Raw genomic sequence first — 25,346 nt, forward strand, 5'->3', positions numbered from 1 at the left:
GTGAGATGATGGATCATCGAATATAACTCTTCTATCCAGTTGAAATGTCTAAACCATTGCCCTTCTGAAATGATTATGACTAACGGTATCTTTTGAATACACTGCATACCAATTACACTTGTTAATTTCTCATATTTGATACCTTTCAGGCTTTCAGCAATAACTATTTTGGTGGCAGCATTCCATAAGACTTCAATGTTCTTCCAAGCTGTCTCCATATTCTATTATATATTATTACCTTGTAGTTGTTTAAATTTTCAATGAAATTGAATTGAAATGAAATATATGCAAAATGCACAAAAACTGTGAGATAAGGAGATAGAATTAAAAAATTTTAATAATGGTACAGGGGCTTACGTATAAAGAGGAGGTAGCGGTCTATAATACTCAATTAATGATTCAAGTATTAAGCGGGCCTACATTGTAGGGAATTCATTTCAAAGCACATAGTGAAGTCTGATGGGCAATACAAATGCTGTTGCTCTTTACCCTCAAAACAGATATTTAGCATTATATTTTCAACACAAGACAAAAATTGCAGTTGACTTTACATCATGCTGAGAGTAAAAACATGATTGTAAATTTATCTGAAAGCTTGTTCACTTTCAATCATGTAGAGGGGACTACCATCCATCTCCTATGATTATTCTGCCTTCTATTGCGTCTCAAGTTTCAAGTATCCGATGGTGATTTGCAATTCTGCGGCAGCCAATAGCGCGACTTCTCTGCCCCGGTATCTGCATAATGAATGGCTAGATGAGGGTAAACCTCCTGCAAACATGGGAATCCGTACGTACGTATGGCCTGACAAGTATTCTGCAAGGGGTTTACTTAAAACAAGGTTTCCAAGAAATGCATGTCATGACAAAATGCCTTCATCCAGGAATACAACTGCAAATGCCCCATGCATTGTTTCTGCATTCCTCCTTCGTCATGACTTTCTCTATTAAAGAATAAGGCACAAAAACCTCTTTTTAATCGCATCCTAGATCTGTACTGCTTAATATACACACCATACTATCACTATAATTATTCTCAAAGAATGCATTTTGTGTTTCAAATTACATGTACATCATTGTATGGGATGTCTTACAATACAATTCAGTGCCTTTATACAAATTTTTTGAAAATCAACCTATAGTTGATTTCAATACACCTTAATGCACTCAAATTTACATGTATATAAAAAAAACAGTACATTTCAAGGTCATTTGTCTACATCAATAGGCAGGCCTAATGATGTAATGAATGAGCCTTCTGAAAGTATAATTTTCAAAATATAGTTGCTTAAAAATGTATTGACGACAAACTGTGACCATTTCAAATTCTCAACAATTAAATTTTCCTACCACATGCCCCCAAAAGGCCTTTAAGGGGAAGTTTCCCCTGACAAAAAGTTTATTGTAAAAATAAAAAAATAAATAAAAAATATTGCCGAAGGTTTGAGAAAAATTCATCAAATAGTTAAAAAGATATTAGAATTTCAATTATTTGATTTGTGACGTCATATGCGAGCAACATTCCTACATAGCGAATGGTAAAAAATCAATGAAAAGTCATTTTCTCAGAAAATTAAAAATAGTTTTCACTGTAACTTTTGTATATCAATGGACAAATCATTTCACACCAGATCATGAAAAGAAAACAAAATTAAGTCATCAGGAACCATACAAAATTTTAAATTCATACATTTTATATTACATGACACATGGGGCAGCTGCTCGTTTATGACGTCACAAATCCAAAATTTTGAACTCTAATAACTTTCTTACTCTTCAACAGATTTTCCTCAAACCTTCACGAATATTTTTTATTATTTTTTTCTGCTATTTTTACAATAAAGTTTTCTTCAGGGTGAACTTTCCCTTTAAAACCCAACTTGTCTGAAGATCTGTTTCACTTCTCAAGCCACCTCACCTACTACTTTCCCATCTACTTTTACATATAAAAAAAATTCAAAATAAGTTGCAAACAGCAACTAAGCACCCTCTTCTACCTTCCCTTCTTGTCTGTTAATGTTAAAAATTTTGAACAAAGACGATCACCCTCACAAATTGAAAAATCAATTTTCCGCTCCAGTTCCTCAGACTGGCCTCCAAATTCAAAGCCAAGAAAGGGGTGTTAAAAGGTAGGATGCTATTGTACTCCAAAGTTTACTCTATGGTTGGAAAGTCTTGAGGGATAATGTCAGTTCACTTCCCCCTTATCTTGTTTGATATATACCCAAAGTGCAAGAATATCATAATCATGATAATATTTGGAGCCTTTCACATCCCCATTTACCAAACACTTAAAATGAAACAAAAAACATCTTACTTAATTACCTTTGTGTGAGCAATTAACTTTACATGAAATATTATTGAAATATGACTAGCATGCACTTTTAAGAGATAACCTGGACAAGACATTGACAGATAAAACAGTTTCAATATCAATAATACACTATTGTCCTTTGGGGAGTCACAGGAACATGTGCTCTATAAACATGATCTTCTGGTTTAAGATTAAATTAATGAATATAAGATATGCATGTCTTTATCTAATAGCTTATTGGATCACAAAATTCAGGGCAAAAAGACATAAAAGTAAAAAGGATGGGGATGAATCGTTGCGATAATATAAATTTCTAATTTGCTTCATGCAAAAGAGCAATACAAACTTACATGAGGAAATTTGTATAAGAATAGGTGTGTAAGAATAAACCAATGAAAAGTGCATACAAAACATTTTTAAATCTATGTTATCTTGATGAACACCTCTAAATTCACTGGCCAAAAAAATGTTTTATCAAATGTTTTAAGAAGGGACTTTTTTATAAGAGCTTAACAAGTGCCAAATCAGTTGCAAGAAAAAGCGTGGGCCATGTGAACTATTCATTTTTATCTTTAACTTTAAGGTTCATGTTACTATTAGAATTCACATTCATACATTTGATGAAATCATAACATTCCTCAAGGGTTAACTCAGGATACAATTGCCAGTAAAGAAAATCTCATGAAAGCAAATTTCTTGACTGCAATCACTGTAGCATAGCATTTTCCATTTGAAAAAAGAACTTCATGTGTACATTAAAATGCATTTGGAATTGCTCATGAAAAAGTCTGCACAGTGACAAGTAATATATATCATTTTTTAAAAACATGTTTTATATACCTATTATTTTTGCATAATAATAATTCTGTATCTGAATAATAATAATGGTTCACTAAACAGATCTTGTATTCAATCTTGGAGAAAATAGCATCTGATTAAAGTATTTATCTATCAAATCACAAAGGACTGCTCATGATGGCATATCAAAAAATATCTTCTATAATTTCATATAAATGCTTTCAGAAATAATAAATGCTGTACTTAAATATATTCAGAGCTATACCTGCTTCTCTTACCCTTTTCTCTGAAAAAATGGATTGTAATAGTTCATTCAATGGAATCTGAGAATAATAAATGACAAGGTGAAAAACTATGGGAAATTGTCCTTTTCATTTCCTCTCAAATAAATTCAAACAAATCAAAATATACATGTAATATAATCACAGGAAAATACATTCTCTCAATAAAATGAAATTAAGATAAATGTGACTCTTATCCAATACCCTTTTTACACAGGATTTTCTTAACCCGGACTATCGCTAACCCCGTACTATCCTTAACCCCGTACTATTCTTAACCCCGTACTATTTTTTCCTTTTCACACATGCCAAATTGTTATTGCTAACCCCGGATAAGGAATGCTTGCTTTTTACACACGAGACTCGCTAACCCCGGACTAGTGGTTTTTGTCGATCATTCGTAGTACAAGTACTTCACTCGTACACTTTTTACACACGCTAAAATTTCCTTAACCCCGTACTATAGGTGGGGCTAAATTGCTATTTAGCCCCACCTATAGTACGGGGTTAAGCTTAGCCCACTTTCGTTTTACACTAGCGATCTTAACCCCGTACTATCGCTCTTAGCACCGCAATTGCTGGGATAACCCTGCTTTTTTGCAGGGCCAAATAATCCCATACTATAGGTGGGGTTAGCCCACTTTGCAAAAATGCTGTGTAAAAAGAAAGTGGGCTAAGCTTAACCCCGTACTATAGGTGGGGCTAAATGGCAATTTAACCCCACCTATAGTACGGGGTTAAGGAAATTTTAGCCTGTGTAAAAAGGGTAATAATTTACACCATTTCAGAATAGACTTTTGAACAGGAAACTATAGCAGAAGTAAAATCTAACTCCCCAAAGCCATGTTTTTCGGAAGTTTGACCTGGGGTTTCAAAAAAGTATCATGACCTCATATATATAAAATTCTGTTGTTGGTTCTATTCAATCTGTATAGGCAAAGGGGGAAGCATTTTCAAAGGAACAATTACTGGATTAATAATTGAAAAAAATGTTTATTCAAACTGTAGTTAATAATTGACCGTCAAATCGTAAATGAGTCTAAAAAGTTCTCCCAGCAGCTTTCAAACATTCTTGTGGTTTTCAATGGAAGTTAAACAGGTTTCTGAAATTTGGGAGGAAAAGAGTTTCACAAAATGAATGAAAAACTAAAGATAACCTATGCAATATGAATGAGATAATGATTAATACAGACTGGAAGAATCTAATAATGATTTGGACAGTCCATTTAGTGCAACTGCCTCTTTTTCACTCATATTTGATATTTGTTGCTCCAACAGGTTCTCAATGGTGTACAAATGTGGAAAATGCATGCCTATCAATTTGACAGTTTTTACTCAACATCTATGGGAAAGAGATAGACTGCTGTCAATCCAGAAAAATAAAAAAATGATTTTTCACCAACTACCTGTAACAACGAATGTCAAAGTGTGACATTGGCTTGTGAGAAATCTTGACAAATTGAAAACTTGACTCCCAACAGTGATGACCTCTGGGTTGTTGACCTGTATTTACACTTCTTGCGAGTTGCTATCATTGTAATCATATTTCTGCATCAGGTAAATTGGCATTTCAAGTGGCTTTGTCTACCTCTTTGTTCAGACAAAGATGAAAAATAATACTTTATGGTGTCAGTTTTGGCTAGACAGTGATGGAAAAATAAACATCAAACAGTTTACCCTAATGACCACATATCAGTCCCTAACCATTTATTCCGAAGCCTCTCCTAGCACCATAAATATTTCCATCCCTTCCCCCAAATGGACAAATACCGTGAAAGATGCAAGAGCTGTCATTAATTGATGAAATGGTTCAGATTGAAAGGCACTGCATAATTTCTTGCACGGCATCAAACTTTTCCCCCCCCTTGTACACGCAGGGGACTAGATGTCCAACTGGTGAATGCCCTGGCAAAAAAACTTTTTTTATTAATGCGATACTTTTCAGTTGTACAGCCTGGTCTCTCCTCCGGTCTTTTTGTTCTCCCTATGCCCGGAGGAGCGGCCGTCATGGAAGAAATTTTTCTCTTTGTGCTCCACGACAGTTTGTACAAAAAGGCCAATTTGTGGCATCTTGCAGACTTGGATGTGAAAAGAGAATGGCTGAGCCATGTGGTTCATTGGGCTCTCTTTCTAGGTGAAAGGCAACCATTAAGTTTGCAATATCAATGGTTTACAGGGAAACATTTGCTGGGGACAAACATAAACTTGTTCAACAAAATTAGAATTAAATCCACAATCTCCTACACTCACTAACTTAATAAACCATGGCTCAAAGACACTAACTTATATTAGACCTGTATCAATATCAATGATTATCTGTAATTAAGGATGGTACTGGCATGAACAGGCAACTGCTACATAAGCAGATATTGGGTCACAAAAATAGCAAAGGAATTATTATTACACAAGTCAATATTTACATTACTTTCGTGAATGAAGAGTATTTCTAATAGTTCAAATATTGTGGAATCTTAGCATCTTATTTGTTCATAAAATGAAGAGTTCGATAATACCAGTTTTCCTAGACTTATCCACACAAATTGATGCAACTATCCTAGTCCGAATGGGTGTTTTATCTATCTCTTCAGTGCACCATTAAGTTTAATGAGTTCACTTTGAATGAAGATCTAATGCTGTTTAATCCCCTAACAATATCCCCTTGACCACTGCTGACCAGCTATGACCCTACTAAATGATGGCATCATTTTAAATCTTGATTATGAAGGAAATTACTCTCTTTTCTTCATTGCCCAACAACAACTGATCGCATCCACCAGTCCCCCTTTATACCAACCTATTCCCCCAACAGTCAAACCCCTTTCTCCCCAGCCAAAGTATCAAGTTTATGGGAATAAAACCTCCCTTTGGTTACTTTCTACGTCAATAAGCCTAATCAGCTTTATGGCAAGCTTACAAATCAATGTTGGTCCGTTCAGCAAACACTGGTTGCTCTATAGGCCAGCTTTCAGGGGTTTACCGATGAAAGGAAGTGAGATTATTGAAAGAAAAGTGAGTCTCTTACCCACAAAAGGGAACATTTTGAAATTCTTTTGATAAATATTGGGAATTATAGCACCTGATCCAAGCACAATGACTTCCTAAATAAAATCTTTAACGAAAATGAAGCAATTTGTAGGAACATTTTAACTAGGTTAAGGACCTTATCACATTTAACCCCTCAAGGTGAAGTAATATAAAAATACGCATATTTAGGTTCTAGCTAGGAAATAAATATTACCAAACAATGACATAAGTTTGATTCTCAGGGGATAGGCTGGAATGTAAGATTTAAAACAGTTTGGAATGTGTGAAAAATTCAAAAGAACCACTATAAATTTGCTCAGGTAAACACTTTCAACTTGAATGGAATTTATTGGAAAGAGGCTGTCAGAAAAAAATATATCCTTATTCTTATCAAACTTATTTCTCATCATCGACAAATTATAGTTGAAAGAAATTTTCATGCAAATGCAATTGAAACTTGTTTAGAAATAAAAACAAAAAATTAAAGCATAAAGAGAGAGAGAGAAAGAGATGGCAGAAAATAACAGCCTTACTAGTATATGATTTCAGGAAGAAATCTTTTTCGCAAACGGTCCATCCCCATTTTCGTTGACAGTCAAATGATCCTGAAATGATCTCTCTAACCCATAAAGCTATTAAAAACCAATCAAACATCTTTTTAAATACCTTTCAAAATTTCATGGTTGATGAGTTGATACTAATATGTAGACATTTATCATCCCACATCTTGATTCAATCAATTCACTTTGTATCGCCATCACCACTTTTTTCTTCTTCAAATTTCTAAAACCTCTTCCCCGTAAATAGAAATAAGGACACAACTTCCGACATTTAACTAAAACTATTCAGACTCTGTTATAGTTTTCCCCATTTTTTCTTTAGGAGAAAAAATGTCATTGATTGTCCCATTTATTTTCAAAAATATTTTGTTTCAGTGCCAAGTACTGTAGGCCTATCAATCCTTCTACCCATTTGTAACAGATTGTGCAATGTACACACATGTGTTCAACCCCATAATGAACCCCTCAAAATAAGTTCTGCAACTCAAGTTTGAGTGCTAATAAATTTCTTAGTGTGCCATCATCATATGTGAAAGTGGTATCATTGGAAAGTATGATTATTCCTCTTTACGATCATGTGTCATTTGTAATGCTAGTGTTATCATGAAATACACAGACATGATAAATATGCAGCAATGTCAAAAATGAAATGTTACAAAATTCGTTGCCATGTCATGTTTGAGTTCTGCAACTCAAACTGCAAGTTTGAGTGCTAATAAATTTCTTAATGTGCCATCATCATGTGTAAAAGTGATATCTTTAGAAAGCATGATTATTCTTCTTTACAATCATGTGTCATTTGTAATGCTAGTGTTATCATGAAATACACAGACATGATAATACTCAGCAATGTTAGACATGAAATGTTGCAAAATGCGTCGTTTGCAATAGCGAATTTCCAATTGTTTCGAGGATTGACCGAGTGCATTCACTGTCGCCTGCATGGTAGAAATTCTATAGAAATGGAGACTCTTGTTAGAAATCAATGCATTTTGCAACATTTCACTTCTGACTTTTCTCGATGTTCAGGGTGATTGCATATTCCATGATTACATAATCACAGCAAATGGCATGTCATTGTAAAGAAGAATAATTCAGCTTTCCAATGATACCAGTTTCATCTTTTATACTTCATTTACCAAAAAGATATCATCCCCAAAAACTGAGTTGCAAAACTTTTTTTGAGGGGTTTAGAAATAAAAACTAAATAAAATAGATTTTAACCCACCTGTATCATGAAAATTTTTTAAAATTCAAACAGCAATTTTCAACTTTTCAGTAATAAAGTTCAAAAGTTTTTTTTAAATGTAAAAATATGAAATACCTGCTCGATTGATAATGTATGGTACACCAGATTCTTTATAGCATTTTTACTGTGAACATGTTTGGGTATATAAAATAAAAAAAAAATATTGTCAGTATATGATTTTAGAATGACTTTAATTTGACATAGAACATTTCATCAAAGTACGTGGGTTGACCTTAACCTATTTTTCTTCCATTTATTCTGTCACTGAACATTCAGACATACCATAATATTTGTGGCTGTGTGAGAAATGAGTAATGGAAATGAGGGATGAAAGCGAGAGGAATAGCCAAAAGCAAAAATATAATTAATAACAGGACCAAGTTTGACAAGCAACCAAAAGATATCCAGAAGGGTTAGAAAGTTATTGGAAGGTGTTGATATATATGTTGATTGCTATCTTAATATCAGCTTACTTCCCTACACCACTACAGTGGCTTCAGATGCTTTTTATATTAACCATCATAATACTTTATTTTAATGAAAATTTATTTTCTTCCGGAATGTGCGAATTTGTTGCTGTTTTTCTGACAGATCATCCTAAATCTAATCAGATTAAACTTTTTCATACTAGTACCAGAATTAAAAAAAATCATTACCAACATAATTTAGACTACACATTTAGATTTAAATGTATAAGTAGTATTGACCCTTGGGTCAAAAGTACATGGATTTTCATTTTCAGATTTTCTCTTACACAAGACATACCACATTTCTTCATAACACTGATTTTTATGATTATTCATTTTTTCCCATCCTCCCTGACCCCACACAGACAATGATAAACTGGAGCCATGACCTTCTGGGCCATTCAAATATAGGAATTTGAACGTGATACACGTTTGCACAATAAACATGTCATCATTCGTACCCATCTCCGCATACATGCGAGATTAACAAATCAAAATACCGGTAAAGAAACGAATGGAGATAAATGTCTATTTTGTTGTCTCATTCACAATGCATTCATCATATCTAGAACAATGGAAAAATTTGTGTTTTTGTGGTTTTTTTTCCTAAGTGAAAGAGTGAGGAATTTCAAATGCATTTAAATTCTACTGGAGGATCTTTCCACAGCTGAGACTGAGAAGGAAATAAAGACAATTGCACTGATTATTTGAGTCCTCAGGAGCTAAACTTCATAATTTTAAACTTTAGAACTTTCAACTGAAAAAAATCATAGCTTGCATATGTACAGCAGTTGATTTGTAAACTTTTAATTTTCTTATTGATACTTCTACGCCAAGAACATATATGATTATTGCCAACAAAAACACAAAAACCTATGAGGAACCAAACACCTTGAGAATACGAACAAAATGTTTCATTTCAGGGTTATCTTGATAGCTTCTTTAAGCAGTGATCTGTCATTGTAGATACAATATCTGCAAAACCAACTTCCTTCTCCCGATGCCTGACAGAGATTACACCCATGGGTCCTTTGAACAAACAACACACTAACAAATGCAGGGGTATGCGGTGGTGGAAAGAACCTAGGCCAAGTCCACTGGGGTCAGGCTAAAATATGATATCATTTAGGGCTACAGATGGGACTATGGAGCCAACAATTTTCAAGACAAACATTTGTGTAGTTCTAGAATGGTGTGACCAAAGGGGAATGTCACCCTTGCCACTTCTGGAAAAGTTTATCTTGAGGTCAAAAGTTGGAGAAAATGAAACTAAACTCATCTTTCTTGTGAACATTTATGACTTGCCTTCAAAGCATAGCTTACAGGCAGCATTACCCATTCTCATACATCACAAACTTGTGCATGAAATTCTGAATAAAGATTGCTGACTGATAAAAAATTATTTCATTTTTTGTAAATTTCAAAATCGCCAATTACCTTTTTTACCCCTGTGAACGTAACCTTTAAAAAAAGAAGGAAAATGCTCAATTTGTCATTATAATGCAAATTCGTTATCCAACTGGCATTGGTAAAATGAATGGAAGTAATTGATAATTCTTTGATTGATGAGTGAAGGAAATAATCAATTCCAGCTCAATTGAAAAGGAAATAATTGCAGTGTTTGCAGTTTCCACTTTTTATGAAGAACATCTCCCCCCAAAAAAATGAATTTCCACCTAATATTATCTTGGAAACTTCAACCTTGGTTTCCAAAAGATATTATTTCCACATCATTCAAAGTCTGATTAAATTCAAGACATTCATATCCATCATCTTGATGCAGAAATGTATTAAATATATTGTAAACAAATTTATATTTTATAATAGTGTTTTGATATTGTCTATTGTGAAGTTAATTACATGTGGTTATTCATCTTTAATTGCATGTCATGCATGTAATAACATTTGCTTTGTCAGTGGGATGTTAATTTCATCCCAAAATATAATCTATCCCATTTTGGGTCAATATCCTACTGCCCCCAAACCACAAACTCATATTTTAAACCAAAAACATGTGATAATCACAATAAGTATTCCTCAAACTTAATTTGTCAAGGTACGAACAACATGCCTTGCTGACTGATAATTCATGTATAATTTGATGAGTGTTGTTTGCAGATTCAAAAGTGAAGGAATTTATGCGGTATTTTTGTATCTCTTGTTTATTTAAAAAAATAATATATAAACTGAAATAAATCATAGAACCACTTATGCTTGTTATATAGAAAGAAAATGTTTTAAATTGTGATAACCATACTACATTCATGCATGCATATTAGTAGCAGTCTCAGAAGTGGGCTATTCCATTTCGAATCCAGGGGTAAGGTGAGAACAAGAATGTCAGGGGCCAAAGGTGAACTCACATCTTCTGCGTTTCAATCATCACTCTCATTAGGAGCATACAGATGTAAGCTTTGTTGGGTAAGATATGTGCCTAAAATCTCCCATCTCGGTATATGTACTCCTTTTAACCCCTGCTAAACTATTTCAAATAATCCATGATTTCTTGTGGAAAAGACACTTCCCCCATGGATCAGAGCCTCATCAAAATGCAATCTAATCAAACAGTCTTGATTTGAGGGAATTCAAAATTTCACAGCTGGTTGAAGAGGCCTCTAAAACTGGAAAAACATCTCATTTTGGCGGCAGAGTTTTGGTAGAAAACAAAGGCAAAGACTGTTTTCTTTTGCTTTCTTCTGAATACCAACTGAATCTTCAAGGAGTGGCCATTCCTTGGAGACAGAGAATTGCAATTGGTTTTCTGTACTTTCTCATATAACTTCGCTTTCTATGATTTTTTTAATATCACCAAGAAATCTAGACCAACCTGATCAATAAAGAAACCTGTAAATAAAGGACCACACGTTGTAGTTCTTGATGGATAGAAAAAGCAAAAATATGCTCCGAACACAGAGGAAAGGGAGGGGAAGGCTGCAAGAAAGAAGAAATTGTGTCTTACCTGAATCTTCAGCAATGACGATCAATTCAAACTCATTCCGGTCCTCATAATCCAAGACTTCCGTAACCTGGATCACTCCACTGGTGGAACCAATGGTGAAAAGACCATTATAATCTGACTCCAACCGGAAGTTGACCATCCCATTCGAGCCACTGTCCGCATCATCAGCAAAGACTTGGACAATGTCAGCATTGGGGAGGTTATTTTCTGTAATCGTAGGGGAGTAGGAACCTTGAAAAACTGGTGCATTGTCATTGACATCTGTCACAGTGATGGTAACAGTAGTGGAGCTAACTTTAGTGGAGTAGCCCTGATCTTGAGCACGGATGGTCAAGGTGTAAGATGACCTTTGTTCATAGTCCAGAGCGGCATTGACAGAGAGTACTCCACTGACAGCATTGATGTCAAAAGCTTGACCATTGTCACCACTGAAGATGGAGTATCTAATGATGGAGTTGAGTCCTTCATCAGGATCAGAAGCAATGATCTTCAAGAACTCCAAACCTATGGGTGTGTCTTCATCCAAAGTAGCTTCATAGGGTGTCATTGAGAATGCTGGAGCATTGTCATTGACATCTGTGATGTAGATGGTAACATTCATGGTGCTTGACTGAGGTGAGGTGCCTTTGTCTGTTGCCTGCACCAGGAGATTGTATGAGGACTCTGTCTCACGGTCCAATGAACCAGTCACTTGCATGTTGCCTTCAACTCTGCTTACAGCAAAAGGCACACCGGATGTCAGCAAGTAATACTCCACATAGCTGTTCCGCTCCACGTCCTTATCTTCTGCACGTAGGACCATGATGATGACATTGGTACGGGTGTCCTCTGCGATTTCAACAGAATCGGGGCTTGTGAAGCGAGGAGCATTGTCATTGATGTCAGTCACGATGATGGAAACCTGTGCTGTACTGGACCTCCTGTTTGCCGGGTCAAGCGTCATGTCGGATGCAACCACTTCAAGGTTGTAGAAGGACTCTGCTTCTCTGTCCAAGTTCCTGATGGTCACTATGGTTCCATTGGGGTACACTGTGAACCTTTGAGATGGGTCACCTGAAACAATGCTGAACTGCAGCTCTCCATTCAAGCCTGCACCAAGATAGAATAGAAATAAAAACAAGATTACAATTAATTTCCTCTGTAGCAATACATTTAGCATATTCTTCTAATACTTATTTTTTTTTTTTGTAAATCACTCGTTACTTATAAGTATTATGATTTTCATTCTAACTTTGCGTGACAGACACATTCACAACCACAAGGTTTCACTAAACAAAAAGCTTTCATAGGTTAACATCGCAATCCCTGCCATTTCCTTCAAAACATCTCCTATGTTTCTTATCACTTGAACATCAAAGCCAGACGAGTCTTCTATTAACATCATATGCAAACGGCAATTAGCACCTTCACCCCTGTCCCTCCACACAAGGCAGTCATTTGATTTGAACAATTTGGTTCCAACCATTTGATATTCCCAAGCAATCCCCTTCATATCCAGTCTTACCCCCCAAAGAGGATCCAAACAAGAACAAGTTCATCATAACCAGCTCTCATTTTTCACTGACAGCCCTAACTTTGAAGGTCAAACTTTTCTGATTGTGTGGATAAAATTTTCAGTCCGGAGGGGAAGATGACATTGAACATCTGCCTTAGAAAAAACCAAGATTAGACTTTGTGAAATATTTTGGTATGCATTGACACAAGTCCTAATGATTAAATTATATTAAAAGGAAGTATTATCAACATGGCATAATACCTATCAAATTATATTAGGAGCATTCATTACTACTTTATTTTTTTTATCATTTCATCTTATCTACTTTATCATTTCACTTTATTGAATTGCGCATTTTTGTACACAATGGGGGGGGAGCATAGGCCTTTCAGATGAACATTACAGGGTGACATGTTTTAATGACTGAGAAAGATTTGTATCAATGGAAATCCTTCATTTAAAGCCAGGGCTTGGACCACAACAAGAAGGGATTTCTGTGACCTAATCATACAGCAGGGATACACAGTCTCACTGTATATGAATTCTGAATCTAGTAATGATCAAATGTTATCACATTCATACATCCTTCTTGAAGGATACAATGGTAGCATCATACCAATTCTCTGACTAGTACACTATTCCCACCTGAACTTTGGAAACTTATGAAAGGGGGGGGGGACTTCATCACAAATAGTCTGTACCTCTGGGGACGCTGCCAGCGGTTGCTTTGTCATCGACACTGCTATCCCTAATCTTCTGACAAAATGCACGGGGGTGTTTCACGAGCTCAGCGACAAATTACAAGGGTCCTTATGTTTCAAGCCTTGGTCATAGAAAATGAAGTAACATTCTTTTGACTTACAATTTCTTTTTTGTCAAGTTAGAGGCTTTTCAGGTAATTTATTCGTAATTTTAGCATTCCCCTGATGCATGTTGTGATTTCCTAGCATTGATGGAATGACCTACATTTTTAGAAAAATCTGCCAGAAAATAAATTGAGACCTAAATCCAAAGTATTTCTAGCCTGGTATTTGTTGCCTATTGCAAGATGTGTTCTGAATTTTTATAGGTTTTGCCAGAGACATGGTTCTTGAGGAACTCTGTGATATTCAATGGTTGATGGTGAGATTTATCAATTATGGAATTGATATTAGCTAAGATTATATCTAATACCTCCATTTGTCAGAGTACCAATAACATTTTCAAAATATTTGATTTCCAAATCCACAGTGCTCAAATGTAAACCAGCTATCAGACTTATGAAAAGTTTGATTTTTTTCATGTACATGTATTTATTAAAAACCCAACTACTGACATAAAGTGCTCATGATGAGTATAGTAGGCATATAAGGCAAAACATACAAAGGTTAAACACTATACTTCTAGAACTTGTGGTTTCAGTGTTAAAAGTGTTATGACAAGAACTAGACCGACACCCTGATGGTACCTGTGACTATCATAAAGAAGATGTGTAGACTGTAAATGTGTTTTTATCTAAAGGTTGCCGAGAGGGTAATATTTATTGATGCCGAAGATGAAATCTGCCCTTGGCCTCACTATCTTTTCTCACTTCTCTGACAATAGAAACAATGATGTTCTTTTCCTCTCATCCTATACAATTATGACAGGGTATGATCGAAGCATACTTCCTTTGTCGTGCAAACATAGTGGTATGATTGATGAGACAAAATCCTGTCGATTGGCTTGTAGAATCTGAAGATGTTTAGCCCTGCTTAGCGAGGTCCCAAATACATCAACACACATTATCGAGCTACAATAGGATCAGCATGATAAATTGCTTTTGAATTCCATCTTTACAAATACCTTAGGGGTGGGGGTCATGTTCATATTGAATTGACAAAGGGGTGAAGATGCACTGAAGCTTTTCCTCTGTCCTATAGGCCATGATCAATGCACTGATCGCTTGTATTTTATGGCAGGCGATAAAAACACCAGCAGTTGAAAAGCATACCTGTTGCTACCATTCCCCTTTTCTCTCCTCTCTCTGTTAGCCTCTGTCTGCCTCTCATACTAATTTCCAGTTTTTCTTTAAATCTTTCATCCATTTGCACTTTAATAGATTTTATGGATTATCTCTGCACGCGATTAAGGCAGAGGGATAATATGCAATGGATTAGCTGCAGAGGCAAAGAGCTTTAGCAATACATTAGCGTAATGTATTGCCCAGTAAATGAATGCTGGGATAAAATAAAGCTATTTAATCATGCTCAGAGCATAGTCACATATCGATTGTTTACCTATAAAAAGCATTGTCAAAACACCAAGCCATAAATAAACTCATGAGATCATAATTCAATTAACATGATCAATTACCTACAGGGAATATTATCAATGAAGAAAAAAAGTTAAGTTTTATGAAGTTTCAGGCTGGAAGTCAAGGGATTAGATCTGTAACTTAATAGTACATTTCACACCTGAAATGGATTAATAAAAATAACCCAATATCATGTTGCACAGAATGAATGCATAAATCATGTTGCATTCAATACATGCACTGCAAAGAATATCTTGTTGATCGGAGCATGTTTTCGTTATGCCACTGCAGTTTTCTACTTCTTGTGAGGTAACGCTCCCACATGTAATGAATGAATATGAAATGACAGTGCATTGTACTTTTTCATTCTTTACTGACTCATTACATTCATTATTTTTCACTAAAAGCTTAGTCTGTAACTGCAGGCTCTAGTTTGACTTTTCATTGAGCAAATTATGTTATTCCTCAATAGGCCATTTTATGAGAAGCAGCTTCTTGTAGGATTCTTCAAGCTTATATATGCAAAAAACACTGCATGATTCAAGTATAAAAATATATATGGACCAGGGGGCCGTTTCATAAAGCTGTTTGTAAGTTAAGAGCGACTTTAAGAACGACTGGTGATCTTTTCTTACGCGCTAAACCGTCGCCTATTGATATACCATTTACCACAAGAAAGGATCACCAGTCGTTCTTAAAGTCGCTCTTAACTTACGAACAGCTTTATGAAATACCCACCAGGAAGTTTGGGAGTGTAATATTTCCTGTAGATAAATTTCCACTTTGTTGCATTTTGATTTAATGACAGAAGCAGGAGGCAGAAATTCAGAATATACTTCAGCTCTCTTGTTAACAAAGCTTTGTGATGTCAATCTGTACATATTTTGTCAACAGTGACAACTTTTACCCCAAGCCTGTACAAGGTCAGGGCATATACCAGAACAAATATGTTACTCTTGACCAAAGGACTTCTTTGAGGAACTTGGGGGAAGGGAGAGCTTTAAAATCTGGGTCAATTTTCACATTAATGCAAGCCTACAGCTACCAGACTAGACTCGGGCACCTGCAAAACAGATTAGGGATTGAAATGATTCTATGAAAACGGTTTGATCTGAGGTATTCTCCTTGAGCTGAAACCATGGCTTTAGACTTGACTCTGCGACCGACGAAAAGCCGGATCAGGAATGCCTAAGGTATTTGGTGAAAACCCACCGCCTGTGGAATGCAGGCTCCCAAGCGATGATTGGGAAGGGGTGTGGGGCGGGTCTCGGTAAGGGGTGCATTTCGCCAAGATTGAAAAGATTAGGGGTAGTTTCTTTCTTGCAGCCAACAGAAAAAAGGCCTTCGCAGAGATTGTAATTGACCCCTATTTATCAAAACCATTTGGACGAGGAGCGCTCCATAGATCTTGCGGTATGGCAAGATGTCCGTGATTTAGTTCACGACAAAGCGTCCAATTTTCAGCGGTGTTCAAAAAAAGTGATTCGAGAGCTTCCGCAGGGTGAAACTTTATATTATCCTCAAGTATGTCGACTAATCGAGATTCCAGGAAACATCCTCTTTCGCCGGAGAAAACACCTCAAAGTTCGAAGATTGCCCGTAAGAAGCCCAATCAATCTACACCTTCTACCTCCCCCGGAGATCAGCGTACTGTCGAAATGGATTCTCCGTTGAGTGCGAAACCAGGTAGTACACAAGAGAGTATGAAGCGCTCCCTGTTCACTAGTGATTTGGCCCCTGGGCCTGGTCAATCACCTCCACAGTGGTTCGTTGATTTCTTCAAAGGATTTGAGGCTCGTCTAGAAAACTACATTGAAAACATTACTCTGGCCAAATTCAGCGAGCTCTCTTCCACGCTAGATCAGCAAAATGAAAAACTATCTGCATGCTCTATGCAGATAGAAGACTTAGAAAAGCAGGTCAAGAAGTTGAAGCTGGATAACACCCAGCTCGTTAACAAGATAGATGACTTAGAGAATAGGGGTCGGAGGAACAATTTAATATTCCATGGGATACCAGAGCAAGCTCATGGTCCAGGCTCACGAGAAGACGTAGCTGTCACTCTACAGAAAGTGCTGCAGGATTTTGTGGGGCTGTCTGCTTCCGAGTACAAGATTGAAAGGTGCCACCGTACACCTACAGGACCTCCCATCCAGCCTCGCGATCAAGCCGGTGACCAGGATCTGAAACCTAGGATCATCCATGCGTGCTTCTCATCATTCGCAGATAAAGAGCAAGTCAGAAAAGCATGCATTCAGAAGTTCAAAGTCAAAGATGCCAAGTTTCATGGAAGGAAATTATTTGTCGCCGAAGATTTCTCCAAAAGGGTAATGATGCAGAGGAAGGAAAAGATGGATGAATTAAAAAAACTAAAGGAAAATGGGAAAAGGCCATTCTTTTTGTATCCGGACAAGTTGGCCTACAGAGATACCTCAGGAAAGCTTGTTATTGTAAAATAACTCTCTAGCTTGTTCCATTATATCTTATGATGCCATACTTTGCCAAGTTCTTGTTTTTTATTTTGTTCATGAACATATTTTGTTGAACTTTGTCAGTGAACTTTTTTTAGAGGTGTGTTTTCTCTTGTATACTTCATGTTACGTTGATCTGAATGGTGGAACTTAAATGTCAGTTCACTTTCCTTTTTTTAGTATCATGCCATGCCAAAGTCTTATATCACCTTGTTTGGCACAGCTTTACTAGCATAGTTGGACTTTTTATACTTGTTTGTTTAGCATAGTTGGACTTTTTATACTTGTTTGTTTAGCATAGTTGGACTTTTTATACTTGTTTGTTTAGCATAGTTGGACTTTTTATACTTGTTTGTTTAGCATAGTTGGACTCTTTATACTTGTATGTTCATTTTTATTATTATTTCATATGGTCATAAGATTGTTTGTATTAGTGTATGCATAATCATACACATAAAAGGTGCATTTTTTTAACTTACTTGTGATTAAATATGCATGCATAATGTATATGTATACTTGCAAGTGTTATATGTCCTTTTTAAATTTTAATGCTGAAGCTTGTAAATTTATTTTACCCTCTTTTAAACATCGTTGAATTTTGGATGCTTTTTGTTGTATTGCTGATTTTTGGATTTGTGCTGAATGCAGAGCTGTTACTTAATTTGAGGCTCTGCATTTCATCTTGCACTTTTGCTCCCTTTAAGCTATTGTAATGATATTTTTGACTTTTTTCTTTTTTTGTTTTTTGTTTATTTTTGGCAATGATTGTTTTGTTCTTTTTTCTCTTTTTGGTGACCAAACTGATTTTTATGTAAATGTGAACTCGTGTATAATCTTATTAGACTTCACTTGTTCTCTGCATAGTTTTCATAGTCTAATTTGCAAGCATCTATTCAATCAAAGTTTAGTACAAAACCTAATATGTTGATCAAACTTAGCTCCTTTAATTGTCGGGGAATGCAGGATTATACAAAACGAAAGAAAATTTTTCACTACATGAGAAACCTTAACAATGATATTATATTTTTACAAGAAACACATTCTAACAAAACGGATGAAGTTTTTTGGAAATCCCAATGGGGTGAATCTGCATGGTTTACTAGTTTTTCCTCTAATAGTAGAGGTGTGGCCATTCTTATAAGAAAATCTATTTCAGTCAAAGTATTTTCTGTTTTTTACGACCCTGATGGTAGATTTTTGATCTTAAATTGTAAATTAAATGATGTTCCAGTCACTTTGGTGAATATATATGCCCCAAATAATGATGATCCTGATTTTGTACTAAAAGTTTTTGCAGAATTAGATAAATTTGACAACTCCTCTCTGATTATTGGTGGAGATTTTAATGCGGTGATTGGCCCCCTTGACTACCAAGGTACAAGACAAAAACATTCTAATACTAAGGCAAGTGAAATGCTATCTATTATTATTGATGAATATGATTTAGTTGATGTTTGGAGACATTATCATCCAGCATTGAGACAGTACACAAGACATCAAAAAACACCCCAGGTTCTATCAAGGCTTGATTATATTCTAGTTTCTAGTAATTTTTTGCAAAATTGTGTTAAATCCAAAATTCTTCCAGGAATTCAGTCAGACCATTCTGTTGTTTTTATCCAGTTTACTGATAATCAACCAATCAGAGGAAGAGGCTACTGGAAGCTTAACTGTTCTTACTTACACAATGATTCTGACTTTATTAATTTGATAAAGGATAGTATCCGGGATTTTAAACACATTCATAACGATTCAGAATGCAATCCAAACACACTATGGGACTCCCTCAAATGTACTTTAACAGGTAACTGTATTGAGTACTGTGCCAGGAAGAAAAAGGAGAGAAAGAAAGAAAAGATTCATTTATTAGATGAGATTGATAAATTAAGGTCACAATTAGGTAATAATACTTCATCTAACAATTCTGAATTATTAAAACTTGAAAACTTGGAAGACAAGTTGAATAAAATCTATGAATTTGAAACTAAAGGTCTTATCACAAGGTCAAGGGTTAGATGGTTAGAGGAAGGGGAAAAAAGTTCAAAATATTTTTGTAATTTAGAAAATAGATCTTGGCGAAAAAAAACTATTACTAGAGTTCAGAATGCCCAAGGCAATATTGTTTCAGACCCTGATAATATTCTTGAAGAAATTTGTGCATTCTATTCAAACCTGTATTTTAACCATGACAGAGAAACAGAAAATGATGACCTAAATGAAGCCTTTTTTGATAATTTAGATATCCCCAAGCTTTCTGATAATGCAAAACATAACTTAGAAAATCCTTTAACCAAAAATGAAATTTTTGATGTTATTAAATCTATGAAGATGAATAAAACCCCAGGATTTGATGGCCTTCCTATTGAATTTTACATAGTATTTTGGGCTGATATTAGTGATTTACTATTGGATTCATACAATTATTCCCTTCAAAATGGTGTGTTATCAATTTCTCAGAGGAATGGAATTATAACACTTCTCCCAAAGAAAGATAAAGACCCTCTGTTTGTTAGAAATTATCGACCTATAACGCTTTTGACTGCTGATTATAAGATACTAGCCAAATGTTTTGCCAATCGCATTACTTGTTTTATGCATGATCTCATTCATCCAGATCAGTCTGGTTTTTTAAAGGGCAGAAATATTAGCAACAATGTGCGTTTAATTTTTGATATCATTGAATATACACAGACAAATGACATTCCTGGAGCAGTAATATTACTTGATATTGAAAAAGCTTTTGATAGTGTTAATCATAACTTCCTTTTCCGAACTTTAAAACATTTTAATTTTGGCTCTAAGTTTATTGACTGGATAAAAACTCTGTATTCAAACAGACAGACATATGTTTTGAATAATGGTTCCTTGACTGATCGCATCTCAATGCAAAGAGGTATATTTCAGGGGTGCCCTATCTCTCCTTACCTGTTCCTACTAGTTATTGAGATATTGGCTATTTCTATTCGACAGAATAATCAGGTTAAAGGTATTAAGGTCAAGAATCAAGAGGTAAAAATATCATTATTTGCAGATGATTCGGTTTGTTTTGTAGACGGGGCTAGAGATTCATTTAACATTTTGTTGGATATTTTGAATAAGTTTGGTAAAATTTCTGGTTGTAAATTGAATTTATCTAAAACAGAAGCGATTTGGATTGGTTCCAAGAGAGGTTGTCAAGATTTTCCGTTAAGTAATCATGGAATTACATGGAAATCAACAAGTTTTAAATCTTTAGGTGTCAACTTTTCTATGAATTTGGGGTTGATATTTGATTTGAACTACAAAGAAAAATTAAAAAGAATGACCCAATCAATAAATTGCTGGCGAATGAGAAATCTTTCGCTGATTGGTAAGATATGTGTAATCAAATCTCTTATCCTCCCTCAATTGTTATATCTTTTTTCTGTTCTCAGTATAAAGATACCACAGTCATTTTTTAAGGAACTTAATAGTCTGTTCTTTAAATTTATTTGGAGTGGTGGTAATGATAGGGTTAAGAGATCATTTATGTGTAATGATTATACTCAGTGTGGACTAAAGATGATTGATCCTTATTCATTTGCTCTATCCCAAAAAATGACATGGGTCAAACACCTACTTGATGATAATTTTGAGTCTGTTTGGAAATCAATTGAAATCTCAGCTCTAGAAAAATTTCATAGTGATCCTAATATTTTGTGGAAATCATATGCCCCAGAAACCGTTTTACAATCTTTAGGTAATTCCCAAATTGCAGATTCGCTTCGTTCATGGTATTATTTCAGAGAATATGCTTCTATAGAATCATTTCATTGTAAATTTTCTGAGATGGGGCATTGCCAATTCTTATGGTTTAATAGATTAATTCGATCAAAATCCAAAAAATACTTCTATTATGAATCTTGGCATGAGAAGAATGTTGTTGTAATTTCAGACTTATTGAATCCACCTCATCCTGGACTTAAACTGTTTGAAGAACTTATTTTAGATTTTGATATTCCTGTGTCTGATAGGAGAAAATACAATTTTTTAATGAAAAATATTCCAATGGAGTGGTTTAATAGAACAGTTTTGACTAATGTACACGTTCATGATATTTTGATTACTAAACTGATTACTGCGAAAAAAGTACCATGTTATGCCTATAAAATTTTGAATGTGCAATATCTTCCAGATAGACGGTACAACTACTGGAATGAATGCCTATCAATCCCTGTACCCACTTTGTGGGAAAAGGTACATAAAGCCAATTTCTTTTGTACTATCGATACTAAACTCCGTTCCTTTTACTTTAAGATTTTTCATAATACTATAGCTCTAAATGCATTTCTGTATAAAATCAAAAGGAAAGATTTACCAAACTGTACATTTTGTGATAATGAAGAGGAATCAATAATTCATCTGTTCTGTGACTGTGATAAGGTTACCCCAATTTGGAATCTTCTATTGACTACGATAAAAAAACATATTTCAGATTTCAATCTCACTAATTTTCAAAAATTGTTTGGTGTATCAACGGATAGATTTGTTACTTACCTTTTACTATTGGCCAAATATTATATTTATATTTGTAAATTCAAGAACACCTTACCAAATGTGGATTTATTTAAAAGTTTTGTGAAGAAACAAAAGGAAATTGAGCATCACCTAGCCAAGAAAAGAAACAAACTCACTGTACACTTTAAGAAGTGGCGATTTGATATATGATTTTTATTTTAGATACAGGTAGTTCCCCCTTTTCCATTCTTTTTGTTTTTGTATCTTAAATTGAGACTTGTACAATGCACAGAGTAATATGCTACAATTGATTATACATGTAAATTTATCTCGATGTGTATTCCCTTTAGAGTAACCTGTATCGTCCAATGTTTTATTTTGATTTATGTCACCCTTTTTATTTTTTTTTTTCCATTTATTTTTTTATTTCATCTTTGTTTTGTGATTTTACTGCTTTTGAACTGTTTCAAATCATTTCAATTACCTGTAAATATTGTGATTATATGTGATTTTGAATACCAATAAAACACATAATTAAAAAAAAAAAAAAAAAAAACCATTTGGACAATGGGTCTGTGTTCTATACTTGGAAGCTGATCATAATCAAATGTACATTTTCTTGCTGTATACTGATGAATCAGCATATAGAAAAAAAGAGGGTACTGCAGGGTTTTTTAAAGTAGTACTTTGAGTCATACCATTATACAAAAGTAAACATCTTGAAATTTGTTGCTTCTTTGTATAGAATGAAAAAATTATACCCAAAAGACAAAAGAATCGGTACTGCTTCATCTAAATAAGTGAACAATTTAAAAACCATATTCTAAGCAATTTTATCATTTAAAAAATCCATGTACAACATCTCTTGTTGATGATATTTCATCTCTATTCCTGCTTTGATCAAGTTTGGGACCTACAAAATATGAACTCTGTCAATATTCCAGAGGCTAATGTTTTATGAAATTGGGCAAGATGCAGTTGAAAAAAAAATTGATTTGAAGTACAACTATTTGGCTACCTGAATCAAGATCAGTGGCAGTCACGCTGACAACTGAAGTCCCGATGGCCACATCTTCAGGCACTTCTTCACTGTAGTAGACAGGGTTGTAGATGGGATCATTGTCATTCACATCCTCTACATTGATGTAGACTGTGGCCGTTGAACTCCTTGGAGATGATCCCTTGTCCGTAGCCATCACTGTCAGGTAGTAATGCTGCTTCTGTAAATTGTAAAGGAAAATAATGAAATACTAAATATGACATTGGTAAGAGGTTTCAGGGTAAAGCAGGAGATAATTTGAAACGTAAGAAAAACAAATTCTGAATTAATTGTTCTTTTTAAGCTATGTCATGTATAAAATAACTCTTTTAGCTGCACCTTGAATTCATCTAAAGCAGGTGCATCTCAGCTAATGATAATTTAGATTAAATGAAAAATAAGAAGGTGGGTATATTTCAATTTCTCAGACTTTACACAAATTTTCAATCAAATACAGTAGATATGAAAATCAGGAGGTTTATCAAGGATCTTACTTTTACAAAGATATAAACAGTGAAACCTGTCTAAAGTAACCATCCAAGAGAAACACAAAATGTGGTCACTATAGGCAGGTTTGTCTGCACATGTTTTTTTTATTGTATCATTTCCTTGCCAAATGAGATTCATTTCTATTTCTCTGTATTCATAAAAAAGAAAAGGACATCATTCATTCTGTCAGTTATGGATCTTTTGTGTCTCATTTTATGATAGACGTTGTTTTATATTAACAATGACATTACCACTTCATAATCTAGTGTTTGTTGTAGCCTGAAAGCTCCTGTCATCGGATCCAGGTAAAAGACATCTTCTCCAGGAGCTCCTTCCTCCACCACAGAGTATACCACCTCCCCGTTTGAGCCTGCATCAGGGTCTGTTGCTATGATGACACCAACATCCTCACCCACCAGCTCATCTTCTGGAACCAAGAAAGAGTAGATGGACATGGAGAACTCAGGGTCATTATCGTTTTCATCCAGGAGACTGATGTCGATGATGGTCGTTGAACTCAGTGTGCCATCGGATGCCTGGAGCTGGAGCTGGTAGACAGCAGAAGATTCTCGGTCAATCACACCCCTGGTCTTGATCTGACCGGTGGTGGAGTCGATGGAGAAGAGGTTGGTTGCACCGTCAATGATACTGTAGGAGATGATGGTGTCCAGGTCTGCATCCGTTGCCATGACAGTCTTGACAGGTGAGTTTGTCACCACATTCTCCATGATGGAAGCAGTGTATGGACCATTGGTAAAGACAGGTGCGTTGTCATTTTCATCAAGTACAGTGACAGTTACCTATAAAGACAAGAAAAGAGAAAGAAAAGACGGGTCTTTGAGTGAATCTGTGTGGAATATTCTTACATTCTTTGTTCTTGTAATAGAATGAAAATCACACCCTTAAATCCAAGGTGGATGACAGGGGCACTATGTCAGGTACGCATGTATATTTTCATGGTTTCCTAAGAAAACCATTCCTGACCTTGGAAGCCAAGTTGAATAAACCTTGGTTAGAATGGGGCCTTCGGATTGGATTTCCAGCCATAAATATTATTAGAAAGTGGGAAAATAGTGCAATGTTAAAGACAATCTAATTTGTCATGCTCTCCTCAAAGCTACAATAAGCTCCTTGCCCTTCACCTCTTGCCTTGGTATCATCTATGTTGGTGTTATGTTCTTCAAGTTCAATGGAATTGAAGGAAAAAAGGCGTTTATTTCTTTCGCGCCCCAACCACTACCTTTCCATGGATCGTTCGGCGGGGCTCGGATGAACAGGGTTAAAAAGTGGAAAAATATGTGCTGCAGCAAAGCATTGTTTTCTCACACGCATCACTCATCGCTTTAACCGATGAAACTCCACATGCAAGCAGTGCTGACAATGGGGCGGAGGGGGGAATCCAGCATGTACATTAAAAACATGGATAGCCTTTCAATCATAACATTTCCAC

At 35.3% G+C, this 25,346-nt stretch overlaps 1 protein-coding gene across 1 annotated transcript in view; it reads right to left on the reverse strand.

The window, feature by feature from the left end:
* Nucleotides 1-24,697, reverse strand: part of LOC121412729 (protocadherin Fat 4-like) — a 56,637-nt gene extending 31,940 nt beyond the window's left edge. Inside the window, exons 1-3 of the mRNA XM_041605502.1 lie at nt 24,148-24,697; nt 23,387-23,588; nt 11,652-12,740 (exon numbers count right to left, since the gene is read on the reverse strand). Of these exons, the coding sequence (XP_041461436.1) occupies nt 11,652-12,740; nt 23,387-23,588; nt 24,148-24,624 (1,768 nt within the window). The 5' untranslated portion in view covers nt 24,625-24,697. The remainder of the gene's footprint in view (nt 1-11,651; nt 12,741-23,386; nt 23,589-24,147) is intronic.
* Nucleotides 24,698-25,346: the final 649 nt, after the last annotated feature.

Source organism: Lytechinus variegatus, chromosome 1 (genome assembly GCF_018143015.1).
Source record: "Lytechinus variegatus isolate NC3 chromosome 1, Lvar_3.0, whole genome shotgun sequence".
Lineage (NCBI taxonomy): Eukaryota > Metazoa > Echinodermata > Echinoidea > Temnopleuroida > Toxopneustidae > Lytechinus > Lytechinus variegatus.